The sequence below is a fragment of the Rattus rattus genome, chromosome 16 (assembly GCF_011064425.1).
Source record: "Rattus rattus isolate New Zealand chromosome 16, Rrattus_CSIRO_v1, whole genome shotgun sequence".
In the NCBI taxonomy this organism is placed as follows: Eukaryota; Metazoa; Chordata; class Mammalia; order Rodentia; family Muridae; genus Rattus; species Rattus rattus.
The window spans coordinates 19137399-19148250 of NC_046169.1; the positions used below are offsets into that span (position 1 = coordinate 19137399).

At 51.7% G+C, this 10852-nt stretch overlaps 1 protein-coding gene across 2 annotated transcripts; it reads left to right on the forward strand.

The window, feature by feature from the left end:
- Nucleotides 1-2520: 2520 nt before the first annotated feature.
- Tmem270 (transmembrane protein 270) lies at nt 2521-7769 on the forward strand. 2 transcript variants are annotated; one of them, XM_032886703.1, is made up of 4 exons: nt 2521-3116; nt 5258-5363; nt 6374-6811; nt 7467-7769. In XM_032886703.1, exons 1-4 carry the CDS (start codon nt 2926-2928, stop codon nt 7749-7751), a joined length of 1020 nt encoding a protein of 339 aa, XP_032742594.1. In that variant the 5' UTR covers nt 2521-2925; the 3' UTR covers nt 7752-7769. The 2 variants fall into 2 exon arrangements, with proteins under 2 accessions (XP_032742594.1, XP_032742595.1); XM_032886704.1 differs by lacking the exons at nt 2521-3116; nt 5258-5363 and adding an exon at nt 3412-3507.
- The last annotated feature ends 3083 nt before the right edge of the window (nt 7770-10852 follow it).

Genomic DNA, 10852 nt, shown 5'->3' on the forward strand with positions numbered 1-10852 from the left:
GTTGTCCTCTGACTTCTGTGCACTGTCTTTCAGACCTCATAGATGTCCTCTGGTGGTTTGAAGGAGAATGGTCCCCATAGGCCAATAGGTTTCAATGTTTGGTCCCCAGTTAGTGGAACTGTTTGGGAAGGATTAGGAGGTGTGGCCTTGTTGGAATGGGTGAGCCACTTGGGATGGACTCTGAAGTTTCAAAAGCTTATGCCAGGCCCAGTCTGGCTCTCTGCCTGATGCTCACAGATCAGATGCAAGCTCTCAGATAGAGCTCTAGCACAATGCCTGCCTACTACCCACCATGCTCCCTGGTATGATGGTTATACATTAATCCTCTGAAACTATAAGCAAGCCCCCAATTCAAAGCTTTCTGGGATAAGCTGCCTTGGTCATGGCATCTTATCACAGCAATAGAACAGTAACTAAGACATCATAATATTAATAATTAAAAATAAAGACTTTGACAGGGTCACCAGGGTATCCCAGTCTGGCTGGGAACTCATCAATCCCCTTGCCTCAGCCTGTCGGGGGCTGGTAACACAGGCAGGCACCATCACATTCAGCTAAGTCATTGATATATTTACCACATACACTGTATGTCCAGAACGATATATGTAGTATTTCATAGAGATCTGGGGAACATACATGAATGCTGTCACGCTACACACAGCTCTGGGGAGCTTTCTCTTTGCACTTAACCTTCTTTTCCAGACCTCTCAACGCCAACCCATACAGATTTCATTTATTCCGGCCAACCTTGAGTCACCCCTCAGAGGAGTTTCCAATTTTATTTATCCCTCTCTTTACTGATGGGAAGACCTGTCTGCAGTCTTGCACTTATCTTTGTTTCTGAAAGGAGCCCTTTTGCCTTTGTGAAGTAGGATTGTTGAAATGAGAGCACATAAATGGTAATTTCAGTCCTTTTTTTTCCCCCCTCACTGGGGGATTCTAGGCAGGTGCTCTACCACTGAGCCATGCCCCCAGCCCCTCACTGGGGGATTCTAGGCACGGACTCCACCACTGAGCTACGCCCCCAGCCCTTCCCTGGGGGATTCTAGGCAGGGGCTCTACCACTGAGCCACACCCCCAGCCCCTCACTGGGGGATTCTAGGCAGGGGCTCTGCCACTGAGCCACGCCCCCAGCCCCTCACTGGGGATTCTAGGCAGGGGCTCTACCGCTGAACTAACCATTCACCTATTTGTCTATTTCTAGTTTTAGCTGCCCATGTGCTTTATGGGCAGCTTTGTATGGTCATATCCTGTATGAATCTTTGAGATCCTGCATCAGGCTCTGGGCTCTGCATGAATTTATATTTGCCCCATAAAGTCACTGGTGCATGATGTGCTCCTGACTCTTGTTTTTGCTAAGGAAGGGGAGATAGCATCTCAGGGTGCCTTTGATTCACATCCCCACCCCCACCCCCGATTGCTAACGAGATTTGACCGTCTTTGCACAAACCTCATGGGTGGTTCTTTCCGTTCCTTTTGTTGTTAACTATCTTTGCCCACGCTCCATCAGGCCCTTTGCCTTAAAAAAAGATTTTAAGCTTTCCTCCCTCCCTCCCTCCCTCCCTCCGTCCCCTCCCTCCCTCTTTTCTTTTCATTTTTCTTCTTTCTTGCTGTGGTCTTGCCTGTGGAGATGAGAGGGCATCTTGGGGCAGTAGTTTTTATTTTTCCAACATGTGGGTTCTGCAGATGGAGCTAAAGTGGTTGGTATTAAGTACTTTAACCTTGACCTCTGATATCCCTCCCTCCCTCCCTCCTTCCCCTCTCCCTCCCCCTCCCTCCCCCTCTCTCCCCCTCCCTCCCTCCCCCTCCCTCCTTCCCTGTCTTCCTCCTCCCTCCCTCCTTTCTTTCTTTCTTTCTTTCTTTCTTTCTTTCTTTCTTTCTTTCTTTCTCCATATTGGAGTGGAACTCCATCTCTTGCACATGCTAGCCATATACTTTATTCACCATCTCCAAATTTCAGCAGTTGGTTCTCTCCTTAAACCATGTGTCTCCCCAGTCTGGGATCAAATGCAAGTCAATAGTCCTGACAGCAAGTGCTTTACCTCCTGACCTGGTATTTGAGTCCTTCTTTCCTCTCTTTCTTTTTGAGACAGGATCTCTGTCTCTGTCTCTGTCTCTCCTCCCCTCTCGTTATTTCAAGACAGGGTCTCTCTGCGTACCTTGGCTGTCCTGGAACTCACAACGTAGACCAAGCTGGTCTTAAACCCAGAGGTCCCCTTTGCCTCTTGCCTCGCAAGTGTTGGTATTAAAGGCATGGGCCACCGTGCCTGGCTCCATTATTTTATTTCGAATTCGTTCTTTCATTATTTTCTGGAGTTTACAAAAGTCATCGATATGACACCACGCACATTCGTATGGGAACTTGTATTTTTATCTCGCTGAAAATGGCTCTTTTCAAGTTGCATAAATTAAAAAACAATCACGTTAAAAGACTTGAAATAGCATGTGGGGCAGAAGACTCAGAAGTTAGCCTCCGATACATAGAGAAATGGAGGCCTGGCGGGGTGCGTGGCTTGCAGAGTCCTGGCCTCAATCCCCAGTTCTGCACAAATAATGAGAGAGCTAAATAAGGGGAAGACTCTGCGTCTCATTATCTCGGGTTGGTTTCTTTCTTGTAACCCAGGCATTGACAGGAAATCCACAAGGATCTCTCAGGTGCCTCAAGGAGGTTGCTACCAGGAAATCAGCCTTGCAAAATGAGAAACATTCACATGCCTTCCAAGCGCCCTGCTCGCCCCTGCGGTGTCTTCTGCCCCCGCGCGACCGCATCCCGGTACTGCACCCGCTCGGAGCTCTTTTAGGTCTTGCTCTGGGCATGAGATCATACTTCTCCAGAGAGAGAAGCGGAATGGCGCCCCCTGGTGGGTGCAGGGGAGCATACACCGATTCCTTTATGCTCCCAGCTGGTCCTCCCTGGTTCTCTGAATGGAGAAACTCCAAGACTGCACACTCATTCTCCAGCCTGAAACTGATGGGGACAGGGAAGGGACAGGGAAGGGACAGGGAAGCGACAGGGAGAGAGGCCTGGGGGTGAGGATAATGGGGTCTCAGTTGAGGAAGCTAAGCTGGGGCTTCTCCTATGGCAAATCTGCTACCCTCAGGGTCCGATCTGGAAGGTAAGTCCATACAGATTTGTTCTCCTCATTCCTCCTTCATTTTGTCCTTCTTTCTCCACATCCCCATCTCCCTACCTCTCCGCCACCCATGCCTGGCAGATAAACTGAGTAGATAGAGAATTGATCCTAGGGATCAGTTATCCGGTCTGTGATGACCTTGTAGCCAGACTTGAGCTCAGAGGAGCCAGGTAAGGGGATCTGTGGAAAAGGGTAGTGTGTCATGTGGCAACTGGGTCCCCATGGCAACTGGACCCCCACCCTGTGGCATCTGTGAGGTCACCCTGCCTCTCCTGGCTGGAGGAATGGACGGAGGCCAGACATGGAGGCCGCTCCCCGGGTCAGATTTGGCCTTCCTAGAATTCTCCTGCAGGTTGGGAAGCTCTCTGCGCTGGTAAGCATGGTGCGGATAGGGGACCTGTAGGGATTCAGCCATTTCCAGCCCCCAAGGGGTAAAGGGCAAACTCCAGAGTACTGTGGCATGGCTGTCTACCCACAATCTCACCTCTTTCCCCTCCCCTCCCCCTCCTCTCTTCCCTCTTCCCCATATACCTGTGTGTGTGTGTGTGTGTGTGTGTGTGTGTGTGTGTGTGTGTGTGTGTGTGTTTTGAGACAAGGTCTTATTATGTAGCCCTGGTGTTCCCGTACTTGCTATGTAGACCAGGCTGGCCTTGAACTCATAGAGATCTGCCTGTCTCTGCCTCCCCTGTGCTGAGACTAAAGATATACTCATCATTACACCTGGCTCTTTCTTTCTTTCATATATATATACATATACATATATATATGTATATATATATGTATATGTATATGTATAGTGTGTGTGTGTGTGTGTGTGTGTGTGTGTGTGTGTGTGTTGGGAGTCAGTTCTTCCCTTCCACCGTGTGGGTCCTGGGGGATTGAACTCAGGTTGTCAGGCTTGGCAGCAAGCGCCTTTAGCTGCTGAGCCATCTCATTGGCCTACTTTCACCTTTTCTTTCTTTCCCTTCCCCTTCTCCCTCCCCTGCTTCCCCCTTTTCTTTCTCTCCCGTCTTTCCAATGTCTAAGTGTGTGGGTGTAGGTATGATGTATGTACATGTGTGCAAATGCCTGTGTGTGCACATGGAAGCCAGAGGAGGGCGCTATCTCCCCTTTATTTCTTTGATCCGTGGAACTTGGAGCTGATCTATTTGTTTAATTTTATTTTGTCGGGCAGTTTTGCAAGCCCCAGAGATCCTCCTGTCTTCAACAACACCTTCAGTACTGGGGTTGCATGCATGTACTGGGCCATATATGCCCTGGGCCATGTGTGCACTGGGCCATGCCTGCCCTGACTTATGATGTGGGCACTGAGACTGGAAATCCTCATGCTTCAGCAGCAAGAACTCTCTCCTCCTCCCCCTCCTCCCCCTCCTCCCCCTTCTCCTCTTCCTCCTCCTTCTCCTCTTCCTCTTCCTCCTTGTTGTCAGTGTGATCCTCCTCCTTTTTTCTGTGTAGCCCTGGCTGTCCTGGAACTCTGTAGACTATGCTTGACTAGAACTCAACTCTGCCTCCTGAGTGCTGGGAGTAAAGGTGTTAACACCACTGCCTGGCTTTAGCAGTGAGCACTCTCAGTTATGGAGTCATTTCTCTAGTCCTCTCTCTTTCTCCTCTTCCTCTTCCTCCTTACCTCCTCGCTGTCTCACTATGTGGTCCAGGCTGGCCTCAAACTCACCACTGTAGCCTAGGCTAGTTCCAAAACGTACTGTATAGCCCAGGCTGGCCTTGAACATCTGACCTCTGCTTAACGGCAGTCGTGACCCCCATGCCTGGCTTTCTATCCTGGTCCTTCAGAACCCACAGTTTCCCAGACCCTGATGGTCTCATGGTTATAGGCTATTAGGGGGTCGGTCCAGGTTGATCATCTCTGTCACCTATGGGCTGGAGGCTTTAGGCTCTACCAGAGAGGGATGCGCTTCACTGAGGAATTCTCAATTACAACCTTATCCCCCCATTAATCCCACTTCCTGGCATGTAGAAGTCACCCTTGAACAGCCTGGCACTCAGACGAGAGACCTGGAAACCTGTCTCTCCTTCTACACTTCTCACAGTAGGTCTCTCATTAAATCTGCCATCCCTCTCCCCTGTCTCCACATCGCTGTCCCTAATGATACCTTTATGCCCAGCTTCCCTCATGATGACAAGGGCAACCAGGGTCCCAGGCGAGCCCAGGGATTTGGGGGAAGCCAGCCAGCCGTGTGTTCGAATCCCACAGAGTTAATCAGAGGGGAGGTAACGTCTACTATTTTCTTTTAAATTTTTATCAATCATTATTGTGTGTGATGTGTGTGGCTGGTGCTCCATTGCCGTGGCACCTGTGTGGAAGTCAGAGGATGATTTCGGGGAGTCAGTTCTCCCCTCTCCCCTCTCCATGGGCCCTGGGACCATCCTCAGGTCACCAGGCTTGTGGGGCAAGAGCTTGAACCACCGAGCATGCTCTGTTGCTCATTTGTCTGGTTTCATGTAGGTTAGTTTTGAACTTCCCATGTAGCCAGAGAGCCTGGAACACCCGATGCTTCTGCTCCTGCCTCCGAACTGCTGAGCTTACAGGCGTGTAGCGCCTCTCCTGCAGGACTCCTCATGCAGGACTGGGGCTTGAACCGAGGCTTTCATGACTGCAAGGCAAGCAGGACACAGCTGAGCTCTGTCCCCTAAGGTCACTCTTAAGGAGCTGGCTCAGCGGTTAAGAGCACAGACGGCTCTTCCAGAGGTTCTGAGTTCAAATCCCAGCAACCACAAGGTGGCTCACAGCCATCTGTAATTGGGTTCTGATCTGTGACAGCATGCTCACATTAAAAAAGTCACTCTTAAAAAATAAAACCTTCGGAGGTAGAGGCAGGCAGATCTCTGAGGTCAAGGCCAGCCTGGTTTATAGATCAAGTTCCAGGACAGCCAGGGCTACACAGAGGTGGGAAAAAAAGATTGTAGGCAGGGCATGATGGCACTCAACAGGTAAAGGCGGGAGGATCTCTGTGAGTTCAAGGCTAGCCTTGTCTACACAGTGATCTTGTCTGCACAGCAATCTCCAGGACAGTCAGGATTACTTTGAGAGATCAGGTCTCAAAAGAAATCAAAATCGAATGAATGAATGAATGAATGAATGAATGAGACTGTTCTTGTGCATCACAAGTAAACTGAGGCTTAGCTCACAATGATTGGGCAGCCCCTATTTCTAAAGCACTGGTTGGGTTCCACCCCAGGTTGGTGGCACTGGTGACACTGGTGTCCCCGTCTTCCTACAGCTGATCCAGAACCGTATTCACTTGTACCAATTTCTCCTCCTGAAGATGGCCATCTTTCAGCACTGGGTGTCGGGACTAGCCCAGGAAGCCCGGGGTTCTGGCAGTGACCAGACCCGCCTGCTTCCAGAAGTCATCATAACCTATGCTCTGGGCTTGGTCCTTCGAGCTGGACTGGCGTTGCTGTGGGTCCCTATGTGGCTGCTGCTCTGGGGACCCAGGTTGTCATACAGAGTCGGACTGTGCTGCACTCATACTATGAAGCTGGCCCTGGGGCACCTCTGTGCCTGTGAACCTCCGGGTCTGTCTCCAGCCACCTTCAGGGACCTGTTTCTATCCTGCCTGCATCGCCTGATGCTGGTGGCCTTGCTGGTGCTGCTGCTAACCTGGAAGCTGGTGCAGAAAGCCCATCACTCCAGTCTGGGCTGGCTGCACAGCCAGGTGGGTTGACAGGGATGCAGGCTTGGGAGGCAGCTGGTCAGTACTGGGCACGGGAAGGTCCTGGGGCCACTTACCATGCTCTCTCTCTCTCTCTCTCTCTCTCTTATTTTTAAAGCGTGCCCATGTGTGCCCGTGTGCAGATGTCCTCTGAAGCCAGAAGCGGGCATCAGATTCTTTGGGACTAGAGCTGCAGGCAGTTGTGAGCCTGTGCCCACATTATCTAATGTGGGTAACAGAGACCACACTGGAGCCCTCTGGGAGAGCAATAGTTGCTTTCAGCCACAAACCCATCTCTACAGCCCAGTACAACATTACTTTTTTTTTTTTTTTTCCCAGACAGGGTCTCTCTATGAAACCTTGGTTGTCCCGGAACTCAATCTGTAGAGCAGGCTGACTTTAAACTCTTAAAGTTCTGCCTGGCTCTGCTTCCCAAGTGCTGGGGATCAGAGGGGCGGGCCACCACCTCCTGGCCCTTAGAGTGTTACTTACGAAAAAAAAAATCGTGTGCATGCATGCTGCACTCAAATGGGTGTCGGAGAACAGCGGGGTTTGCTTCGTTTCTTCCACCATGTGTGGGCTGGGGCTCCAAGTCAGCTTACGTGAGCCGTCTTTCCAGTCCTTACCAATGCTCCTGCCTGTCTGGACCCTCCTATAGAGTTCTATGCTCCTGGAAGCCCTGGCCCTGCTGAGACGCCTCTACCTGTGGGTGGAGCACAGGACCACACTCACTTCCTGGAACCTGGCCTATCTTGTCACTTGGACTACCTGCCTCGCTTCCCACCTGCTTCAAGCTGCCTTTGAGCACACAGCCCAACTGGCCCAGGCCCAGGAGGTCTCATTCGAGGAGACCTCAGAGCCCTCATCTCAGTTCTTAATTCCAGAATCCTCCACCACTGAGTCTGGACCCCTCCCTTCCCAGCCTGAAACCCCCGGAGAATAAATGTGTCCCCCACCCGCCCTTCAGACTCACCACCTTTTTACCTCGATGGGCTGGAAGGCTGTTCTGCGTCATGTGGTGCACGTGCCCGTGCGTAGGAGCACACAGGGGTGAACTATCAGGCTCAGGCACTTCTGGGAAGGAAATCACATTCCTCAAGTGCCTTTCAGGTGTCCCGCATCACTTTCCTCAGACACTTTACACATCAGTGGCTCTGTCTCCTAGCAACCCCAGCATCTGGCTTGACTATCTTTTTCCACACAAGAAAACTGGGCCTCGGAGACTGGACATTTCCAAGGTCATAGAACATGTCAGAATCGGCTCAGGTCTCCGGATGGCTTTGTTTCCCGCCCAGGCTGCAGAGTCTAAATCTATGTCCCTGGTTCTTAGCTCCCCAGGGATTTAAAGGGAGCTGGGCAGTTAGAGACTCTGGCCTCTTGAGGGTGCCAGGACCTCACAGTTTAGAGTCGGAGACAACATTTGGAGTAGCTTAAAGTCTGAAAGCAGCTTATCCACTCACCCACACATAGGTATGGGTCTGCACGCTAACCACTGCATCTACACACCCTCCTATTATCCAGAGGACCCTCCCTCTCTCCTCCTTCCCTTCTTCCCAACTTTCTCTCTATCCCTGCCTCCCTCTCCCCTCTGTCCCCCTCTCTCCCTCTATCTATCCGTTCCCTCACTCCTGCCTCCCTCCTTCCCTCCCCCTCCCTCCTTCCCCCCTTTATCCACCCATCCATTCTTCCATCCACTCAAAACCCATCCATTTATCCATCCTTCCAAACATCTCAGATTCACCCATCGATTCTTCTATCCATCCAAAAGTTCAGCCACCCACTCGCCCACCCAGCCACCCATCGATCCATCGGCCCCAAAACTCATTCTTTCATCCCTCCACCCCCCAATCCATCTATTTAATCCCCAAATGCATCCATCCACCCATCCTGCCCTCCACTCTTTCACAGATCCATTAGTTAGCTTGTTCTTTTCTCTTCCCAAAATGTCACATCACAGACTACCACTCTCCCCGGGCAAGAGAAGACTTATCCAGTCCCCTCAGCCTCTCACTGGCAAAGGCAGGCTCCTTCAGACATGGGCTAGCCCAGGCTCTGGCCCTGGCCTCAGATGAGTGATGCTTAATGAGGAAAGGGGAGGGGCTTGTTTCCTGAGAGTCAGCCATCACCCCTCACCCCTGTCCCTGGCTCAATTCCTGGCACATCCGTGTGTGTGTGTGTGTGTGTGTGTGTGTGTGTGTGTGTGTGTGTGTGTAGGTTCAGAGAACCTATTTCCCCTCACCTCACCCTGTTCCTCATCCTCAGGGCTGCTAGTGCCTCCCCTATGGCTGTTCCCTGTTCTTCCTCCAAATATAAGAAGCAACTTACCTGCCTTCAAGAGACCTCAGAGTGGGCTCTTTTTGTTCAAGGGAGCACGGTTGCTGGAGCGTGTGGAATGGCCTACAAGCTCCTGATGAAAGGGCAGCCTCTTCCGGCCTTCCAGAGAGCCCAGAGCTTGCTGGGGGAGCCTAGGTACCAGACCCAGGAAGGTGTTTGAGCTGCCTGGGACCAGGATAGGGCCTCTGCATCTAGACAGGAACGGAGAAAAAACACAGGCCCAAGGCGGGAGAGGAAGGTGACAAAGGTCCGAGCAGGGGGACACAATGCTAAGTGGGGCGGGGCTGGGGCTGGGATGGAATCGGCCTTGGCATTGAACTGAGGTGAGATTGTCTCTGCGATACTGGCGATTTTTTTTTTTCTTTTGGTAGCTCCCCGCCCCCACCCTGCCCCCATGTGGCATGAGTTCACTATGTGTGCAGACAGGCAGGGGACTTGGGGTGGCAAGAGGTTGACACACACCGCCTGTCACTTTCCACCTCTCTGATCGCCTCTGAAGGTCGCTGATTTTGCCAGACTGGCCGGCTGTCTACACCTCCAGGCCCCTGTTTTTGTTTTATTATTGCTGTTGTTTGCCTTTTGAGACGGTGTAGCTCTGGCTGGTCTGGAACCCACAAGGTAGACTGAGACCTGCCTGCTTCAGCCTCCTTAGAGCTAGGATTAAAGGCATGGGCCATCACTTCAGGCTCTTTTTGCTTGGAGACAGGTTGGTCCATGCTGGCCCTGAAACTGCAGTCTAAACATCTGGGTCCGCCCGCCCACCAATCCTGGCTCTGGAATCCCCTCGGAGGGCAGTGGTGGCCTTTCTTGGACTGGGACCTAGTTCTGGCCTGGCAGTTATTGGGTCCCGTGACTCTCTGCCCTTGCCTTCCCATGAGGCCTTGGATGAGGCTCTTGCCCCAGTCTCAGCCTCAGTTTCCCTGTGTACAGATCACGATGAGGGGAGGTCACCCTCATTTGATGACTAGCTTACCTGCAGACTGGTTAGGTCAGCCTCTTGTATACACTGCCCTGGCCACTGAACCTTTACACAAGCTCATGGAATCTGACCTCTGAGATCCCTGGCCCCAGATACCGCTGTGTTTGCTTTAGAGCCTCAAAGAGAAATACTCCAGTCTCTTAAAGACCCTGGTGGCCTGGGGCTAGGATTTGGGAGAAAGGATAAGAGTATCCTTCCGGTTGCTGCTCCGGCCTCTCACCTCAGCTCATTGACGGACTTTCCTGCAAGCTGAACAACAAACCTAGGCTTGTCTGCGTGCAAAAGATTCTCATGGTTGGGCTGGTTCACTGCTGGTGTTCCCTCATAGACGGGAGGGCTGGGTAGGCTCACCGGATCCTCTCACCTGATCTTTCAGACATTCATTCCAGCCATTTGTAGGCAGTCAGTCCTTCCCTAACAGCACATGCTTTGAGAGGGCTGGAGTACACAGTCTAGGGAAAACTAGGAGAAGGGGGTGCCAACTCTGTGGCCACAAAGGTGTCATCGGCATGCGACACGCAGACCTTCCAGGGTAGCTGCTTTGGACCCACCCATTCTTATGAGCCCATAATCCTTCACTCGAACCGTATGGGAAAGCCCAATAAACCCATTAGTTCTCTGGGTGCAAGTTCGGTTTGTCAGTGGAACCTTGGGAAGAGGGGGATAGATGTTCACACTCCACCGTGGAAGGAATTGTGTGTGAGCATCGGCGTGTGGACCGCAGCACATGT

Excerpts from the sequence above, each read along its gene's own strand:
- Tmem270 (XM_032886703.1), top strand. The coding sequence starts at position 2,926 with ATGGAGAAACTCCAAGACTGCACACTCATTCTCCAGCCTGAAACTGAT. Across the intron at positions 5,364-6,373 it reads CAGAGTTAATCAGAGGGGAG|CTGATCCAGAACCGTATTCA; the intron begins GTAACGTCTACT and ends GTCTTCCTACAG. Across the intron at positions 6,812-7,466 it reads TGGGCTGGCTGCACAGCCAG|AGTTCTATGCTCCTGGAAGC; the intron begins GTGGGTTGACAG and ends ACCCTCCTATAG.